At 38.1% G+C, this 20,661-nt stretch overlaps 1 protein-coding gene across 2 annotated transcripts in view; it reads right to left on the bottom strand.

Moving 5' to 3' along the window:
- Nucleotides 1-20,661, bottom strand: part of ADGRV1 (adhesion G protein-coupled receptor V1) — a 266,144-nt gene that overhangs the window by 39,167 nt on the left and 206,316 nt on the right. For both annotated transcript variants that reach the window (XM_027671225.1, XM_027671226.1), the window contains one exon: nucleotides 8,236-8,393. In XM_027671225.1, the coding sequence (XP_027527026.1) occupies nucleotides 8,236-8,393 (158 nt within the window). The remainder of the gene's footprint in view (nucleotides 1-8,235; nucleotides 8,394-20,661) is intronic.

A 20,661-nucleotide genomic window follows, 5' to 3' on the forward strand; every position in this document is an offset into this window, starting at 1 on the left:
GGCATGTGGATGCTCAGTCCCTCTTATCAGAGCGGGGAATTCCATATAAGGATATCAGAGCGGGGAATTCCATAAAAGGGTATAGGAACATCTTCCCACCTTGCAGGCCTCTACTGACAGCAGTTTTTGGGAAATGGCATGGAGGCTATAGAATACACAGTTTTGGGTTACACCCATCCAGGGATGAATTGGTCCCAGCCGTTCTAACCAGGACACACACAAACTCAAAGGGTGATTCTGAGCAGATGAACCTTAACTGACAGGACTTCAAGTCCAAGGGCAAGCAGTTACCTCTAGTCTACTTGGACAAATCTGAGCAGATAAGACTGGCGTGGAGCAGTCAGCTCAGCATCACTGTGACGTAACTGAAACACTGTCAAGTAGTTCTGTTGAGTATTAAATTTTGAAGTTATAGGATACCTCCTAAAGAAAAGCACACTTCCCATTAAGCATAAAGAATACATCATCACTACTACAAAATCATAGAAGATTGGCCTCTCTAACCTTTCCATTAAATCTCAGGTTTTTGGCAAACTTTCTCACATATGTTTAAGACACTTCATGGTATAATCAAATGAAAAAATCAGACACCTTATTATAGCTTATGCTATTATAGCTATTCAGGGAACATGGCAAATCCCAGAACAACAGCAAATCACAGGGAAAAAAAAAGAAAAAAAGAAAGAAAAATTTGAACCTACTTATCTCCACATAATAAAATTATTTAGATTCATTATGTAAAATTAAATGAGTACTAAATTTGCAACTATACAATCATAACTCATGCAATTAACTCGCTTCTGCAGATTTCTTCAAAGGAAAAAAGCTAATTTGGACATGTAAAGCACAGTGCAACGAATCTAAATTATGTAAGTGCAGTTGATGCATTTAAGTTATTATCTAATTAAGATCTTAGTTCTTTATTTCAGCTTGTAATTATTCTTGTGCATTTTGTCCTAACTGTATTTGTAAAAAATCTTGGAGGCAAAGTTTTTTTTTTCTCCTTACAAAAAAGAAAAGCTCCTGGAGCACTATAAGGATTAAAATATTATATCCAATATGTATGATGAATATTGTGAATACTGTACATAACTCTTAGTTCAGAAGTAGCCAACATCTGGTTCTTGATTTCTAGGTGCATATTGTCATCTCAAGATGAAAGCATTCCTGCAATTTACTGTTCCTTTGATTCTTTAGATACATTATATCTGTCTTATAATTCAAGACAAAGACTTTAGTATATATAACACAGGATAGGGAAAACATGTAACTGCATGTTTACATATACATTCTCACTTGCAATCAAAAGCCCTGTCCTCAGCATCATTTCCTGAGCACAGAAGCATGTTTGGAATGTTCTGCACTTGCATTTTGTAGGCTTATTTGTTTCTTGAGAAGATCAGATGCTAGTAGGTATAGGTGGACCACCCAGCATGTTCTGTCATGACCAGGAATTCCATACAGCTAAGGCAATAAATATATTTGGGGACTGGATTTAGATGATGTTTAAGGTCTCTTCTAGTGCAAACCATTCTATGATTTATATTAAAGAAGTTTATATGAAAGAACATGCGAGAGGGTAGTTAAAATTTTACAACTAAATATCTAAGGCATTCTTCATGAAGTTCTATTTTGGCAACATAAAGTTTTAATCTTTACATTAATTCTGGCACTTTTACAATTATGATATCTGACTCAGGTAAGTTCTATTGCATATTTATGGGTAGGGCATGAAAATTATGCCAGTTCAATATTCATTCAATAAATGAAGTTCATCTATTTATAAAGGAATTATCAGAAAAAAATGGAGGTGAATTTTCAATTAAAATTGCTCTGATATGTTTTCAAATATTTCCATGAAATTATAGAAGGTTAGCAAGCAGTTAGAAAATCAAATATGTATATTTGATTGCTGTCTTGTTAATCTCCAATTTCTGTATTTGCATATTAGGACTGTGAAGAGAAAAACACCATTCCTTACATATGCCTATCTCAATCTCCTGTTACTTCAACCAAATATAACCATCATGTTTTATACCACCTGATTTCCACCAAAAGCAGTCTTTCTTGTTGCAAACTAAAATATTAGTTAACCTAGAGGCTGTTTATCTAATGCATTCTTCTGACTTGGCTCCTGTCAAGGCAAACTTTTGAGAAGGTAGTTTCTATATACAGCAGAACAGTCAGCCAATAGAACATGTTTGCTCAAAGGTTGGCAAATGTAACCAATACAAACTTAGACTCTTTCAGCAAACTCAATCCCATCTCTGAACAAGTACACTAGAGGCAGAGCTGGCATTCTTTGTAGAGAAAACTCTCAATTATATCCCCTAGTTTTCCAAGAAAATATTTATCTGTCTACAAACAGATCCTCTTTGCAGCTACCAAAGAGGAAATGTTTTCTTTTAGACACGTATGGTGAAACCCAGCATTGTTATTCTGCTCTTGGTAAAAAAACTACATGGGAGTCCCCTCTAGTGTGGGTAACAACAAACTCTCTGCTCATAGGATAGAACAAAATATCAGAGACAGTGCTGCTGCCCAAGTTCAGGAAGACGTTTTACTACGGCAGACCGAATTTATCCTAACAGCTGTAGAAGAATAGGGTGGCCCCCTACAATGGAGTAACTGCATTGGCAGATAAGGGAAGAGCAACTGATGACATCTATCTTGAATTCTCGGAGGCCTTTGACATGGCCCCATACAACATCCTTGTCTTTAAAATGGAGAGATACAGGTTTGACAGTCAAACTACTTAACAGATGAGGATCTGGAAGGATGATCACATCCACAGAATGGCTATCAAGAGCTCCACATCCAAATGCAGATCAGTATCAAGGGTCTGCATTGGGACCAGTACTGTCCAATAACTTTATTAAACACATAGACAGTGGGACTGAATGCACCCTCAGAAAGTTTGTGGATGATACCAGGATGAGTGATGCTGTTGATAGGCTTGAGGGATGGAATACCATCCAGAGGGATGCTGACAGCCTGGAGAAGTGGACCCTTGAGCAAGGCCAAGTGCAAGGTCCTGTACCTGGGAAAGGGAAATCACCAGTATCAATACAAGCTAGGAGATGAAGAATTGAGAATGGCCCTGCAGAGTGGGACTTGCACAAGGGGAGATGACAAGCTGATGACAAGCTGGAGATGAGGCGGCAATGTGCACTTGCAGCCCAGAGAGCAAACCGTGTCCTGGGCTGCATCAAGACCAGCAGGTAAGGGAGGTCCCTACTTCACTCTGGTGGGACCACATCTAGAATGCTGTGCCAAAGATTGGTGTCCCTAGAACAGCAAGGAGATGGACATGTTGGACTGGGTCCAGGGGAGGACCACAAAAAAGATCAGAGGGCTGGAGGACCTCTGCTGTGAACACAGGCCAAGAGAGCTATTCAGCCTGGAGAAAAGAAGGCTCCGCAGCCTTTCAATATTTAAAGAGGGCTTTTAAAAGAGATGGAGAAAGACTTTTCACCAAGGTCTGTAGAGACAGGACAAGGGGGAATGCTTTTAAACTGAAAGAGGGTAAATTTAGAATAGACAAAAGGAAAAATATTTTGGCATTGAGTGTGCTAAGACATGGGAAAGGAATGTTTAGAGAAGCTGTGGCTGCCCCATCCCTGACAGTGTTCAAGGCCAGGTTGGATGGGGCTTGGAACACCCTGATCTAGTGGAAAATGTCCTTGCCTATGGAAGGTGGGTTGGAACAAGATGATCTTTGAAGATCCCTTTCAACCCAAGCCATACAATGATTCTATGATTCTGGATGGTTCAGGATGAACCTTCTTTACAGGTGATATGGTTTGAAGCTGGCTCCCTGACAAGTCTCCAAACCTCACCACAAGAACTCCCCCCCAAAACCAAGGGAGAAGAGAAAAAAAAACAAGAGAACCGAAACGAGAGAGAGGTAGCTAAAGCAATATATATAAATATATTTACACTTATATTACATTTACATACAATTGAAATATATGTACAATTTCAAAAGAAAAATGGAAAGGGAAGGGGGAAGGGAAAAAGGAACAAAACCAAAATAAAATACACACGATCAATATACCAAGATCTAGCAAATAAAAGAATTAGCAAAAGAATATCTTACTACTCTCCTTGGGACAACAGAAAGTCGTGCTGGAATGACCGCCGGCAACCTCCACCTCCCAAGGTCAGCAAGGCCTTACCAGGCCTCACTCTCCAACCCGACAGACTCAACAGCAGGGAACCCACACCTCCAAAGCCTCCGGAGGAAAGAGCAGGGCGAAGGCCTGTCCTCCTTTCTTCTTATACCCTGGCTTACGTAAAAATCGTAGGGAATACCGGGTAAATCTGGGTACTTCCTTGGTTACAAACTGGTCACCAAGGAAGGCCTAGACTAAACTACCACAACAGGGTAAGCTTCAGAGTATACCAACAATAGGAGAAAAGAAAGTAAGAAAAATATTGACTCAGTTTTTAACTTAGACACTTTCGTATTCAATTTATCTGTGAAAAAATATTATCTACAAATGAAGATAAACTTTACAGTTTCTACTGCTATTAAATATATATTAAAGTTAGTAATAACCTTCAAGTAGAGGTCACAAATACAGAACTTCAGAATTACCAGCTATAGTTTAAGAGTCTTTTCCTAAAATCTATGAAATTACCAAAAGAACATATGCTTAGATAAATTTTTTTTCCCTTTCAAATCTGTATATCCAAGCCCTTTTTATCTTTTATGGTAATATGCAAGCCAGTGACCTTGCTTTTTTACTTTTACGGACAATATTCAGGAATGTTTTGCACAAATTATTGCAGAATCCACATGGGGTCACCTGTATCACACTGCAATTTTAACTATCTTCTAACTGAATTACTCCCAGAAATGGAATGAACACTACTAGTTCAAATATTCACATGCAAATATGTGTTTGTATGAATATCCATGTATAAATGATAATTACAGGTCTATATACGCCACTCTTTCCTTTCTGCAATGCTCTCTGGAATTAAATGAACAGTTGTACACCATTACTAGCAAAAGTAAAAAAAAGTGTATGTAAAAATATTTTTGTCTTTGTTTACAGCTCTGTGCTGGTTTAAAAGTTAACCAGCAGGGGAAATGAACTCAACTCAAAAGAGAGATTATAAGTCAGAATAACAATTTAATAAAATAATACAATAAGTACGATTATACAGACAAACAATTGGTTTTAACCCGCAAAACCCAAATGTATAACCCAGCACCCTGGGGCATGAACAAAGTGGTGTTCCTTGGGCACCCCCAGAGTCCAAAGTGAAGGGAGAGGGGAAAAACCTGCTGGTGGGAGAGCTGTTGCAGTCTGGTAAAAAGTGGTGATTGCAGTCCAGTTGAGGGTGGTGGTCTCAGTCTGGTAGAGAGTGGTGAGCTGCAGTCTGGTTGAGAGCGGTGAGCTGCAGTCTTCCTCTGGATCCCACGAGTAGTAAAAAGGTTCCAAAACTCCAAGTTTATATATTCTCCAGTTCAGGCAGGAATGCTCAGTCCTTCCCTCAGGGTGGGGAATTCCACAAAAGGGTGTGAGGACAGGAACATCCTCCTACCTCGCAGGCCTCTTAACGCCTAGTTTATAGCCTGAGGAGTCAGGCTGCTCTGGGCAGAGGGTGTAAATGCTCTATTAATAACAGTTTCTGGGAAATAGCATGGAGGGCTATAGAATACACAGGTTTGGGTTACACCCATCCAGTGATGAATTGGTCCCAGTTGTTCTAACTAGGACAAGCTCCCTATACTTGTTATGTCAGATTATTTACATCTATTTATTCTCTCTTTCTAGAAAGGGTGACTAATGAAAAACAGCTTTCCAAAGCAGCGACTTCTTTTTTTCCCATTACTTAAACCACTGTTCAAAGTGTTGAAGCTTGGGTACCAACCCTCAGGCTGGAGACTATAAAAGGGTTTTTTTGCTGTAGGATTTAATTGTTGTGGATGACCAAATTGGTAGTAAATCTGTATGGAGATGACAGCCACAGCCAATCTTGCAGGAGATGCTAAACACAGATAACTATTTTTTGGTGGATCCACCTCTCCTCTGGTTTGATTCTCTGCCACACGGATCAAACAGAGAGAAACCTTGGCATTACTAAATGCCATAACAAAACAGCAAAATAATGGGTGTCTGTGCAATTAAGGAGGCAATGTTACCAAAAGACGTAACTACCACACAAAATCTTGTAAGCCAGAACCATGACCCTGTTGCAAAAGTAAGGTATTATCATGCACCTGAGTGCAGGTAACTTTGCAGTAGTGAAAAAATGTGCTTCCCACAGCATCCACTGATGTGGCTGCAATAACAAGAGCAGAAGCAGGTCCCATTGAACTTGTGAGAAGACAGTCAGCTGAGTGAACTTCAAGATTCAAGATTTAAAAGTGATACTAGGCCTTACCACTGCAAACTGCCTTTGAATATGTCTTTAAAAGCACAATATACCTAAAAGACATTAAAAATAGTGTAACTACCATACCACCACCTCAAATTTCAGAAGAATGATATTCAGTCAAAAAGCCGGAAGCCTTTAGTTAACATTTAGTACTGCGTTATGTAGTTAGAGTCAAAGTTACAAACTACAGAAATCACCGGCTTTTCTCTCTGGAAGCTACACCATAAACACAGCTACACAGAGACCCGTTATGTAACCATAAACTGCAGCAGGCAGCTCGTTTCCTTCTCTAAAGCAGTCTCTCCAACCTGCTGTCACTCTCACTGTATGAGGTATTTCATTTGTGCTTGTAAAAACTCCTTGGTAGCAAACCATCAGTTTGTCTTGCAGCTGCACAAGTAGTAAAAGTTACAATCTACTTAAAAAAATAAAAAAGAGATTTTACTGAACAGCTCTCTTTCTGATTTTTTTTTTCTTTTCTTCTGAGATGTCAGAATTCTCCATCCTATTTTCTAGACTCTATTGGAGAAAGAAAACACCCTGAATCCTATGCTAAATCAAGGTTTTGTTTCAACCCTACTATTTCATGTCTTTATGACATGTAGATATAATTCCTCTTAGTACTTTCTTCCATTTTGAATGACAATTTTATTTATGGTATTGTTCCAATATTCAGTTCACTTTCTTCCTTCAGTTAACTGCTCTGAGACAAGCCTTAACCCTCAACATATTAATAAGAAATATCCTTATTATCTCACAGAGATGCCAAAACAAAGTTATTTATAAATGAATCAACTGTACTATCCAAGACTGAAAAAGGAGCCACCTGTGTGACTGCTTTAGGTAGTCCATTTTATATCAGAGAGAAATGAAAGTGCAACTAAGGTCTTGAGTATCATCAGACCTTACATAAATTCATACAGATCTTAATCAAGTCAACACTGTGTCACCAAAAAATAAATAAATATTTGCAGAAATATCCAATTACAAATTTTTAATATTTATTTCATTTTCTCAAAAAAGGAATATATTTCTACAAGCCAAATATTAAAAATTTATTTGCACTAATTTAGAAAACTCAGATTTTAAAAAAAAAAATACCATGAATGTAAAACAAATATTCCAAGCTTCCCACAGAGTGTCCTATTACCACTACAGTATTGGTCTAAACTGCTGCAACTTTATTTTGGGAACATTGTTGTATTTGAAATTGTTCTGACGGAGGAGGCCAACCGAAACTTCCTGTTTTGCACAAGACAGATCTTTTCTTTCAAGTATGTTTCAGTTGTGAGTAGCATAGGAAATATCAAAGCAGAGGCATTAACTCCAAACACTCCAATGCACAGTGCAGCCTGTGTGTGGCTTTGCAACTGTCAAATGCACTACAAAGCACAGGGGGCAGAGCTGTGCCCATCACATCCTGCATCCATAAATTATCCCTGGATACAGGCAGGCAATCATTGCATCTGAGCAGCCTCAGCCCTCCCTGGGACAGGATGTTCAGTACCCCCAGCTAAAACCCATGCAGTGCTCCGAGCAGGGCGGTTCTTTCTTCTATTTCTGTTCTCTTTAACTAGACTAGACACATCACATAGCCAGTGATACTAATTTCTTTTTCTAGGTTTGACACATTTTTATCCTCCTCAGACAGTCGAGCATCTGCATAACTTCGATCATTAAAATACTTGCACAGACTTCGAAGGGACAAGGCTTAATCTCAAACTAAGTGCGTAGGTACCTACTGAACTGTAGTTTCAGGTGGGGTTTTCTGAACTGGCAAGAACAGTCCATACCGTTCTGAAAATACAACTTGTTTGCATAGGGGTAGCCAACAAATCATACCTGCTGCATTTGTTCTTCCTCTGAAAATATCATCGTATGCCTTCCACTGCGGAGTCACCTGGTAGGCATGGATGAACACCACAAAAACCACCACCAAGCACATTAATGGCACCAGAGCAGCAGTGAAGAGAGCAGCATAGGCATTTGGAATGAAGCACCTGATGGAAAAAAATGGGGAAAAATGCTGTTGATAAACACAATAGACAACTTGAATTGTCATAAATAGAATTTCAGAAACAAATATTTTTGAAGGACGTGCTGTATAATCCACAAATTCTGTTCCCAGAGTTACTTTGATAGATTGCACTGTGTTCTGTTTGTTCTTATCTCCTCATCATATCTTTGCACTTACAGTATGCACATTATATTTAGCCTAATCAGTGTTGGAAAGATTTAAACTTGCAATGAAATAAATCATATTTTAACATACTAAATGCATGCTATTTTCATTTAAAGTGATCATTCTTAGTCACCAAAGTCTAAAGGGCACTATGTAATTTTCTATACTTAGCTCCTGAAATCACAAATTAAGTTTTGATAAATTCATTTTTAAAATGTATGAACAAGTCTTAAAGGCAAGATAACTATCCCTTCTCAAGTTCTTGGAAATTACATGTCATTTGCACACTGAAGCCAAATGTTCACTCCCTTCTCCCCCCCCTTTTTTTTTTCAATTGTCCTGTCTCTCCTTGCCCTTTCATTTATTAAAGTCATGATTATTTACTAAGATGTGTCAGGAACATGAGTTATCTGTGAAAAAGAGTCAAATTATACATACATGATGATGACTTGAAGAATATGGACATGATAGTTAAAGAGAGCTCTCGAGGCTAAGAGAGATCAGGGTTTTCTGTGCACTCCCTGGAGACCAGTATGTGCTTTACAGCCACTGACCTACTCTAGAGATGACGCACAACAGAGCAGCCCAAGGGACGGTGTGGGAGTCAGTATGTCTCGAGAGTATGTGGTCACTGCTATTCCTATTAGGAGGGTGTAACTTACCCAGCCCTTCTGTCTCGCAGGTCAGCTCTACTAAGTAAGCTTGGAGTTGATGCTGGTAAAATATATATCTGAGACAAGCCTAGCCACATGTTTCACTGATCTCCCTGGTACCTTCTGGGTTTGCTTAGGTGGACTTGCGTGCACCACGCAGCAAGGCAAGATTGCATTCCTTGCTGTCTCTTCCAGTGCATCAGTTGTGCATACTCAGTGAATCCCAAAATCATTTCCAGCAGAATCCAGATACCTTCTACCACTCTCTGCAGAAGGTACAGGCTCAGTCAGACACCAAGCTGAGATACCACCTGATAACATCACTGAGCAAGTAAGCAACAGGGAAAGGAGAAACTGCAATTAAAGGTGTTTGTTCCTTTCCTCATAGGAGAGATGTTTCAGTCCCTTACTCATCTTGTCGGCCTTCACTGGACTTTTGCACTGAGTCTTTTGCAGTCTGTCTTTTGCACTAACTCCAGAACTGAACCCAGCATTCCAAGTGTGACCTCACGAGTGCTGAGCAGGGGGGAAGGATCACCTCCCTTGACTAGCTGATATTGGACACAACATCTGATCCATTTCATCCTTCAAATTTTTAATATTTCTTAGGTATGAAAGGTTTTTTTGTTCCCCAAAGGCATTCCTGAGTTGGCACAATCAGCTTTAAGACATGAAACCAAACTGACATATCATTATATTTAATGATTATACTGAAGCCAAGAGTCCTAGCACAAGAATAGTGTTCTATAAAGTCATATTTATGTTCTGAAATATTTTTTTTTCAACTTGATACATTTTTGCATTTCAAAGATCATGTATGCTCTTAAAAACTACCTGAACGTCTTGAAACTTTTCTGTAAACACTCCTTTATATTCAGTTAACAAAAGTTGTATAAAAATGAAAACCTATAGAGATGGATCACTTTTACTAATACCCCGAGGTACTTGCTCTCAAAAGTACTCTAGAGAGTTATATAAACCAGAAATACACAAAGCCATATTAACCTTCAAAACTTACTTTTTTGTTCTTGAAGCAAAGGTCAGCAAGCCAAAGAAAACCACCTCTTCCTGTAATTTTTATTCACATATATGATATATATGTGTGATGATATATGTTGACAGATGTCTTTTAAGATGTTATTCCATTAGCATGACACATTTGTCACATGGAACTATTTGATTTGTATTCCTAGTATTGGCTGAGAATACAAGAAAAATATCCCAAAATATCAACTAAGTTGGTGATTCAGAACACAACTACTCTATAGAAAAAGAAAAGATGAAAAGAAAGATGAAACTGGAATGAATTACATCATTACAAACCTTGTTTGTTTGAAGATGAGCATTATTTCCTGTAGCATAGCCTTCAAGCACGGTTTTTTTTGTTTGTTTTGTTTTGATTTTTTTAATAGGCCCTGTATAATGAAGCTATTTTTTATTTCTGTCTTGGGTGAGCAACTGTAAGGTTTTCATTTTGTTTGTTTTGATTCTGAGTAATAGCAAAAAAACCAAGCAACCAACCAAAAAAAGTTACCTACTAAAATACTGGCTTCTGCAATGGGAACAAGAAAAATCAAACACTGTTTTGATTTTTTTCCCCCTGTTTTAAGAGGTTTTGCTCCCAGCTTTCCTGTAGCATTGAAAAGACAACTGTTCAGCTTTTGTCCCAAGATGCCACCACTCTTGCTGTTCTTGACTCTTGTTACCTAACTGGAGGGTCTATCTTTGGTTCTGTGTTGACCACTTCGTTCTGACCACTGACTTTGTTTTGATTCCTAATTTTGTTTTGGTTACTACAAATTTCTCTATTAATCTTGAAAGTAACACATTCCCATTTTTTGTTTCTCTTTCACTACTCCTATCAAAACTCATTTAACTATCTTAAAGACTCCCCCTCATAGCCTCCTAAACCCCTATTCTACTCATAGTGTCACTTTTCCCATAAAGAACACTTTACTTCCATCTCAAATATTTCTATCATGACATAACAGAATATAAAACACACTATCAAAAGCCCCGGGTATGTCAGTATCTATAAAAGGTCTGTTCTATGAAAGAGGCTAAAAATCAAGTTAAAAATAATTGTCTTCAGTATGTGTCTTCCATACTAGCACATAATGATGTGTTAATAATTTTAGAACTGGAAAAAAAATATTGAAATTAATCAGTTATTTTTCCTCCAACACAAATCAACATTTACTTTAGATGTTTTTTTCCAGGACTAGAATGATGAGAATATATAAGATTGTTTTCTCATGGGTGACTACTGAAGATGTTAATTCAATATAAATTGATAGTTTTAAATACAACAAACATGGAAAGATTAGGACATAGAAATAAACAGATAATACCATCTTCCCTTTGGAAAAGATGTAATCTCAGAAAATCATACACCTTTACATTGATAATTACCTCACTTATTGGCAAGCCAGAATCTGCTTTTCTTTGATTTTCCTTTTTTTTCCTCCCTCGGACATATAAAAAGCAGATGCTAGGCTTGCTTACTTCTCAAAGGGGTGAACCGTGTTTATCTGACCCTTTAACTGTTTTTGTAAAGTGTTCTGTGATCTCTTAAAAGCATAACACTTCCTAAAATCTGGGGAGATGTTCCAGCTACGTATGATATGGAAAGCCCTCTTTTGTTTTTCTAATACTTTCAAAGGAAAAACAGGAAACAACTGACAAGATGTATACTGGAACTACTGTTAGCATAATTAAATAGTTAATATTAAAAAAGGAAAATAAAAATAAAACTCAAGCAACACTGCTAAGGAAATACCAATTGTTAAAAAATTAAAGGACTGAGATACTTTTTTCCCTTCTAAGCAAGAGAGATTTAAAATAACTCCATGTGGTAAAGACAGTTTCATTCTGTTACCGTCACATCTTGAATTCTAAGGACAACCTCTGCCAACTGCATCTTGAAACTACAGAAGGGTAAATTTGAGAAAAAATTGCAGGTGTTCTTATCTATCAAATGTCTGGTGTTCTGAGTCCCTGAGCTTTACAGCAAAGCATTTTACAGCAAAACAAAGTAATACTCCTTTATTTTAAAACGGCACACAGGAAAACAATAGATTTAACAACTGTTTGAGCCCAAATCAGTGGTGGACATACCCTCAGAGCAGATAACCATGTTGACTTTTGCAGTGTCAATGCCTCCTTAATGGGATGAATTCTCAGCCTGAACAGACTATAGGATTCCACCCTATTTCTGTTGTAACAATGTTGTAACAGTAATCCTTTTCCATAAATACATTAAGCAACAAGGTTATCATAGGGTCAAAGAATCTTAGAATGGTTTGGGTTGGAAGAGATCTTTAAGACCATTTAGTTCCAATCCCCCTGCCATGGGCAGGGACACCTTACACAACAAGACCAGGTTCTCCAAGCTTCATCCAACCTGGACTTCAACACTTCCAGGGATGGGGCAACTTCTCTGGGCAACCTGTTCCAGTGCCTCACCATCCACACAGGAAAGAATGTCTTCCTAATATCTAATTAATTCTCTTCTCTTTTAGTTTTATACTCACCTGATGGAGAAAGAAATATGTGGACATTTTTGTTGTATGGTTGTTTGTTTTTGTTTTGTTTTGTTTGGTGGGTTTTTTTGTTGTTTTGTTTTGTTTTTGGGGATGGAAGGGTGTTTGGTTTTGGTTTTGTGGTTTTTTAAAGCTTATTGTTTCTATGAAGGGACGTGAAGAAAACCATATGGAAAGTGCATGCTAATCTTAACATGGGTAACATTTGAGATGGTAGTCACTAGTTTCTGAGGAAATTCAAGCAACATTCACACCAGAGAAATTTCTGTTTCTACAGTAGGTAAAATTCTAGAGATCTCTACAAGACTGAACAAAAATTCACAGTGCCAAAGGCACACGGGTTTAGACTCGTAATCTTCAGTTCACGCAGTCTTCTAGACATACTAACAAACAGATCACACAACACCCTGGAAACACAGACTTTGCACTTTGTAAAACTCAGTGAAACTGAATTAAAGAGCATGGTCCAATTTTATGTGCTTTATGGCAGCCTTGGACAATGGAAGGTGTTTCAGCACTAATTGGAGGTTTTTACAAGCTTTACTGCACAGATAGGAAATGCATGTATAACAGATGCCACCTTGCTACCTTTCATTGCAGCAAGTGTTGGCCTGTGATTGCATAATGGGTACAGCTATGGGATGGTTTAACATGAGTGAGAATTCAAAATATTTTTGAAGTACCATCAGAAATGACTTGCTGTCCTTGTAAGCCTTTTACTAAAAGAAACTGTACCGTGGCTGAGGACTAAAAAGCCTTTCTCTCCTTAAAAAATATCTCTAAATCACACCCTACCTCATTAATGCCTAATCTCTGTTTAGTGATAAAGAACACAAATCCTCTCCATGAAATCTGCTTCAGTGCTTCACAGCACTTATCTCAAGAGACTATTACCCAGTGTTAAACTCACCTCCTTCCTGGTGCAGTATACACAGGTTATGTCTTGTCAGAGTCAACACAGTTGTGGGAAACTGATTTTTCCCTTGTTTGCTGCAATATTTCTTTATATACTTGTAAATTGCTATGCTTTTCCATTTGGTGTTCTCTTCATTGAAATCCTAGATCTTTCAGTCTTTTAGGAAAGATTTTTGCCAGTCCCCTTGATCACACTACTTTGCTAATGTATTTCTTAAGTTATAGGGTACAGCACTTTTGATAGCATTTCACATCTCAGTAAACGTCTAGAGCAGAAGGACTTTATGTATCCTTAAGAATAAATTGCTTTATATGTAGGCCAAAATCATATCTGTCTTTATTGCCATATCACAAAATTGTTGACTCATTCTCAGTTTATCATCCACAACACACATGAAATCTTTTCATGGAGAACTGGTAAACAGCCAGTTATCCCTCATCCTATTTTTGCATAGCTAATTATTCTTGCCACAATGAATTCTGTCCACATTTGTCACTAAATATTGTACTGTTTCTTCAGAAGAGATCTCAGATGTCAATAACATTATGAATTTTAACTGACATTTAATGCACTTTTTTCCCCAGTTTTGTGCTGTGGTAAATTTGAATGGAAACTCCTTTATCCCAGGCTTGTATTAAATGAGACAAAAATAATATTTTATAGTCCATTAGTAAGCAAGATAGATGTCCAAAAATATTTGAAGGGCACTTTTAAGTTTCATTCAAGAATTCTGAAAAATTTACCTGAGAACTTAGTCTGTTGACAATCCTTTTCAATATGCCTTGGAACACACTGGGAAATATGGGATGACTGGATATGTACTCATATTGCACCAATGTCAGAAACTGAATAAATAGGAGATATGCTAAAACATTCAGCTCATGAAGAATTAAACAACAAAAATCAAGATGGACAATAGGTTAGACCAGATAAAGTTGATTTCATAATTTCATGAGTTTACAAGTTTGGTTTATAAATGCACTTTAAATCTTTGACACTATTTAAATTACGCAGTGGGATGCAATGTAAGGAAAGCAATGTAAAACATACTGCACATCTACTGCACCCACTGGCTAGTTTTATTTTTGCTGAATAGAATCTGGAAATTACTATGGATCACATTAAGAACCTGAGTTGTAACTTTATGCTCTTCCAAAGAGGTAAAGGGCATACTTGGATGTACGAACAACTGTCTATTCTACAACACATATGAAGCAAACATTCTGCTCTAATCACCATTACAAGCACCTCAGTGACATGTTGTGCCTGTGTCATGGTTTAATCCCAGACAGTGGCCAAGTACCATTCACTCACTCCCCCTCCTCCTTCAGTGGGTAGGAGAATCCCCAAGAAAAGTTTAACCTTGTGGGTTAAAATAAGAACAATTTAATAACTGAAACAAAATATTATAATACTACTAAATATGATGATGATGATGATGATGATGATAACTATGAAAGAGAGTAACAGAAGCCAGAAAGAAACAAGTGATGCACAACACAATTGCACACCACCTGATGACCGATGCCCAGCCCATTCCTGAAGACCCATCCATGTGACTCCCTCAATTTATATACTGGGCATGTCATTGTGAGGTATAGAATATCCTTTTGGCCAGTTTGTGTCACCTGTCCTAGTCATGCTCTATTCCAGCTTTTTGTGCAGCTCCTCACTGGCAGTGCAAGAGACATTGAAAAGTCTTGGACTTAGGGTGAGCACTAAGTAGCAACAGCCAAACCATCAGTGTGTTGTAAAGATTTTTCTCATCCTGAATCCAAAACACTGTCCCGGCTACTATGAAAAAAATTAACTCTGCCCCAGCTGAAACTTGACAGCCTGGTTTTGGCACGTTTCAAAAACATGAATTGAATGAAAAAAGTTCACAAGAGAGCTGTGAAGGCTATCAGAGGTCTTACAAATGTGGTCTGAACATGCCAGTAAAAAAATTGTTTTGATACATTTTTGGTTGTTTGGTTTTTGCTTTTTTTTCCTAATGAAAAGGGACAGTTACTGGCAAACTACAAGTGGGCAAAAAGCAGAAGTAGAATTCTCCATGTTGTAATATATTTTTTTTTGCTGGAAAACACAAGCCAAGGGGCTTAAACTATACCAAGATAGGCCGATGGCTAACAGGGAAGTCACAGGAAGGATTAATTGTATGCAGATCAACAAGGATCAGGATTAAGCCTCCTAAAGGACCAACCAAATACAACTAGAAAGCTACTTTCAAGCCCAGAAACTAACGCTTGGTGAAAGAAAAATCCACATAAAAGTACTTAAAGCACATGCCTTACAATGAAAGATGTTAGGCAGCTCGTTTCTTTGTTTGAACAATTCTTTCCAATGAAAACCCCTGAGACTCGGTTCTAAACTTTCTCGTCAGGGGAACACTTGTTAAACCTTTCCCAGGCAACAGAGAGTCAAGCCCAAAACAGAGATGAGCTTTCTTTTTTTCCACTGCAATTTCTCAGTTTTACTCCTTTTCTTTTATCTTCTGCTTTTTTCCCTTCCTTCAACCCTTTACACTTCTGTTTCCTTCCCTTTATTAACAATAACCACAAACTATGCACATGTACAAGATACCTGCACATATACAGAGAATATGTCTAACACGTATTTTTTTACAACCTTTTTGCTATTTATATGCATAATCAAAAAAAACATTGCACAAGCCAAATTACATAATAGGAAAAGTAATCCTTCCAACGTCCAGGAATGAAAACCACATGTACAGCTCCCGTCTAACGATGCAGTGTTTACTTTATCCAGTATCCAAAATAACAATTACCAAAAATTTTACTTCCACTGATAATATGTCTTGCATCCTGCTACTGGTTAGACATTTTCTCTCTAAAGGTTTGCATAAGACACAAACACGAGAATTCTAAAACAACCCATCAGCAAAGATTTTCTTTTTTTAGTTTCTTTTGAAAAGGGCAAAGTGCATTTCAATACATTAGCCATGGATGCATCCCAAGCATTACTTTTTCCCCCCTAAACTTTCAGAAAGCAACCACTGGTTTCAGATGTGCTCTGAGTAATAACATCATGGTAAATGGTAGTATTGAGCCATAGATCTATCATCTATACTTATTATATATTAAAGGTTAAAATTTCCAATTTGCAATGTAGAAAGAAAATTTAGTGATGTAAAATGATTTTTAGAAAGCTTTTGAAGATGTTAGTGTAAGGTCAAAAAGTACAGTAAAGGGATTACAGCTGCCAGGACAGTGCTTAGACAACCAGGTCTCTCTGTTTCTATGGATGCATTTTCACATAAATATAGCTTAAAACAACTTTTTGCAACCAAATGTTGGTCCAGTGTTGGCACAATATGTCTACTCAGATAAGTGAAAAGGAAAAACAAGAATCTAAGAAAAATACCCTTCTACAATCAGTACTGACTTCGTGGGGGACATCCACTAGCATAGATCTAAGGATCTGTGATAAAGCATGGATCCTCTTACCATCCAAAATGCCTAACCCTATTTTGCATCATCCCAATTTGGTAGTTTTAAGACAATGTCCAGGCAGAGGCAGACTGAGTCATAAAAGGTCACTACTGATCATTCTACATCAGATTTGGCTCCTTCCATCCCCTACAGTCTATCAACACTAGTCCAACCCTACTCTAGGCTTTTGAGCTTTGTCGTGGCCTGACTTTGGCTGAATGCCAAGTAGCCTCCAAGCTGCTCTATCACTCCCCTCCTCAGCAAGACGGGGAGGAGGGCTGGGCCAGCAAATAAGATGGAATGTGTGGGAGCAAAGGAAAACAAAAGATTTGTGGTCTACTTCCCATCAGCAGGTGATGTCCAGTCACTTCCCAGGAAGCAGGGCTTCAGTTATGTGTAGCAGTTGCTTCAAAAGACAAACATCATAATGAGGAATGTCTCCCCTTCCTCCTCCTTTCTTTCAGGTTTTATATCTGAAGAGACATGATTTATTATGGAATATCCCTTCGGTCAGCTTGGGTCAGCTGTCCTGTCTGTGTCGCCTCCCAAGATTTTGCCCACCCCTAAACAGAAAACTCCAGCCACTATTGAAAAAAAAAAGTCATAATAAAATAACGTACTGCAGCTGCACGATGACCTGCATGAAAAGGAAGGCCATGGATACCTTGATCAAAATATGACTCAAAAGGTCATGGCAGCTGTACTTCATGGTCAGATGCCCTCTGCATTTCTTTCAGATCATTATTCATAATAACCCAAGTTATTATATTATGAATAACCTTGGCAAGTTTTAGAAGAAGTGACACGTCTTAAGTAAATGGAACACTGCAAGGAAAGTACAGTGATACCATGACTCAGGAAGACACAGTACTCCCCCTTTCATGACTCTGTGCTTCAGTATGAGCACACTGAGCTACGACCTCCAACTGGGCTGATTTTTCTACTGAGCAGGGAACAATGATTTTGCATTAGTCAGCATAAATTACAGCTGCCTCACCATACTCTAAATTACACTTGGTAGGCTAGAGAAGTTGTTTAAGCAGTGGAAGATGACTGAAGTGTGGCATAGGCTTATATTTTGATGACTCTCCAATATGCAAGGGTTTCTTTTAGCAAAAGGTTCCTCTCAGGAAACAGATTTTTTTTGTGTATACCCTGCAACAACATAGTAGCTAAAAATAATGAGGAGAGAGCTATCTTGTTTATATTTGCATCAGGTAACTCCAAAAAATGGCCTGACGGCAAGGTGAAAGCAGCACTGATCCACAACTGAGTTAAACAGTGATGTGAGAGCTTTCAAAGAAGCATGACGCAGCTGACATCCCACTGACATTGCCTTGGCAGGATATGGTTGCCCACAAGCTCTCCTATATTCTTTGGAAAATCCCTGTCACTTGCTTAACCCATGTTTGTCAAATTATATGGACTGCCTCAGGTTTTAAACTGAAGTCTGATTTTCTTAAGTTGAGTTGCAGTACAGTATTATAAAATAGCTTGAATTCCAGTTTTATTAGAAAAAAATCTTGGAAATGTATTTGTTATACACTGGAAATTTCTAATTAGACAGCTTAAGATTTTAAAGTGGTATTTTCATATGTATGCTCCTTCTAGAAATAATTTCCCTATCTCTTTCAACCAAAAAATGTAGGCAGCTATTACAAATGGATCCAAAAATCAAGCTACTGGATCCTAAATACTGACCACATTGAAATTAAGAGACGCAAGGATGATTACAGAAGTTTAAAAAAAATCTGGGACTCTGCTGGAGCTATATTTTATGGAGAAAAAAAACTTTTCTAATATAAGTGTGTTCCAGACCCCTACAATGATTTCTTATGTGTAAAGCAACTCTGAAATTTAAGATGACAGATAGAACAGTTGCAAATATTATGCTTCTCTCTGCATTATATGTATCTGAAGCTATTTAAATGTCAGTTCATGTTGCTTCTAGTCCCACAGTAAATTTGCTTATAATAAGTAGGCTTTCTACCAGTCAGACAAGACATTTAGGAAAGCTAAGAAAATGTCATGTAAAACAAATTAGAAATGTAACAAAATGCACTAGCATTATAAAGATTTCTCAGGCTTTTTTTCAACTTATTGTTTCATGTAAACAATATAGCGTTCACTGAACTTCTACCATAAGCTCGTGTTGGTGCTGTTACTGATAACGAAAGAACACTAATATAAATAAATGTTCTTGCTGATAAGTGAACTGCAGGCAACCCTTCCTGATATTAGCAAGGTTGTTTTTTTAAAACCTTGTCTTAATTCTCACCCCCAAAAAATGCAGCCACAGAATCTCCATCTTTGGATGTTATCAGAGGCTTTTGCAATGTTCAGAGTTATGTATGTTTGGGGTTTTCAGAGTGCTTTTTTCCCCCCATGCTTTGCAAACAGACACATCTCTCAGTACAGTGTGTTCAGGACACAGCACAGAGCGGAAACTCACAGTGTTGCTGCTCTGGAGGAAGTACCAGCTTGTTCCCTCATAGGCAGCCTGAAAAACCCAAATTTGTCAGCCCGCAGAGTGCAGAGGCTGCACCCCACTTGTTGCAGGTTGAGTGCTCCTGGTTCCACCAGCTGTTTGCTAAGGGGGTTTTCCAAGGCTGAGCTTTGTCAGCCATGTTGGCCGTGCTGCAGGGAGCAGACTTGGAGATAAGCTGCTTCTTGCAGCTGCCTGTGCTTCATGGGGGAGCAGAGACGGGAAACACCACCTGAGCAAGTACTGAGCCTCTGCCCCCAAAACACATCTGGTTGGAGCTACAAGTTCATCTTACAATTCTGTGCACCTTTGCAAGAAATCTTATTCTCTGCATGATGTAGAAGCTCTTCACAAACACATGCCTATGATGTTCTACCAGCTGTTTCCCATCTTATCCATCTTGATTTGTGGTAACAACCACACATATTTTGGTGTCTAAATGTAGAAGATTCCTGGTTCAATTTTCCCTATTTACTTAAGAGACAGGGTGCAAGAACTCAAATCGGGGGGGGGTGGAAATTCACCCTATAATTTCAGAAAAAAGTTGATTAAGGTTGTATATACATATGGAATTATTTTGGAAAAGAGAATAAAAAGGTGAGTGCTTTCCCTGTAGCTGCATCTAAAGGACTCCAACATGATGTTACTTTTGCTTTTGTTTAATCACTATTCCTCAAAAGGAAATAGGAGATTTTCTCTGGAACACCGAACACTATCTGCTCACAGGTCAAGTCAAACAAATCTCAGAGGAATCATAAAAGATGCCCCAAAGAATCCACTGCAGCTGCGAAACAAGTCACACCCTCATACAAGTACATTTTGAAATATCTGTAATGAAATACTACGGCCCCAAGCAGAACACTGCTAGACTGACCCCTTTGATTCAGTGTTGCACTTGGCCTCTGTTACCTCATCAGGATGATGGGAAAATGAACAACACAAGAAATGTCTTACTGCCCATACGATTGCTGAAGATGATGTTTGGTATGAACAAAAATGAAAGCTGTGTTTGATAAATCTAAATCAGTTTATGTCTCA

This window comes from Neopelma chrysocephalum, unplaced genomic scaffold (assembly GCF_003984885.1).
Source record: "Neopelma chrysocephalum unplaced genomic scaffold, ASM398488v2 Primary Assembly neopelma1_97065, whole genome shotgun sequence".
Classification (NCBI taxonomy): Eukaryota; Metazoa; Chordata; class Aves; order Passeriformes; family Pipridae; genus Neopelma; species Neopelma chrysocephalum.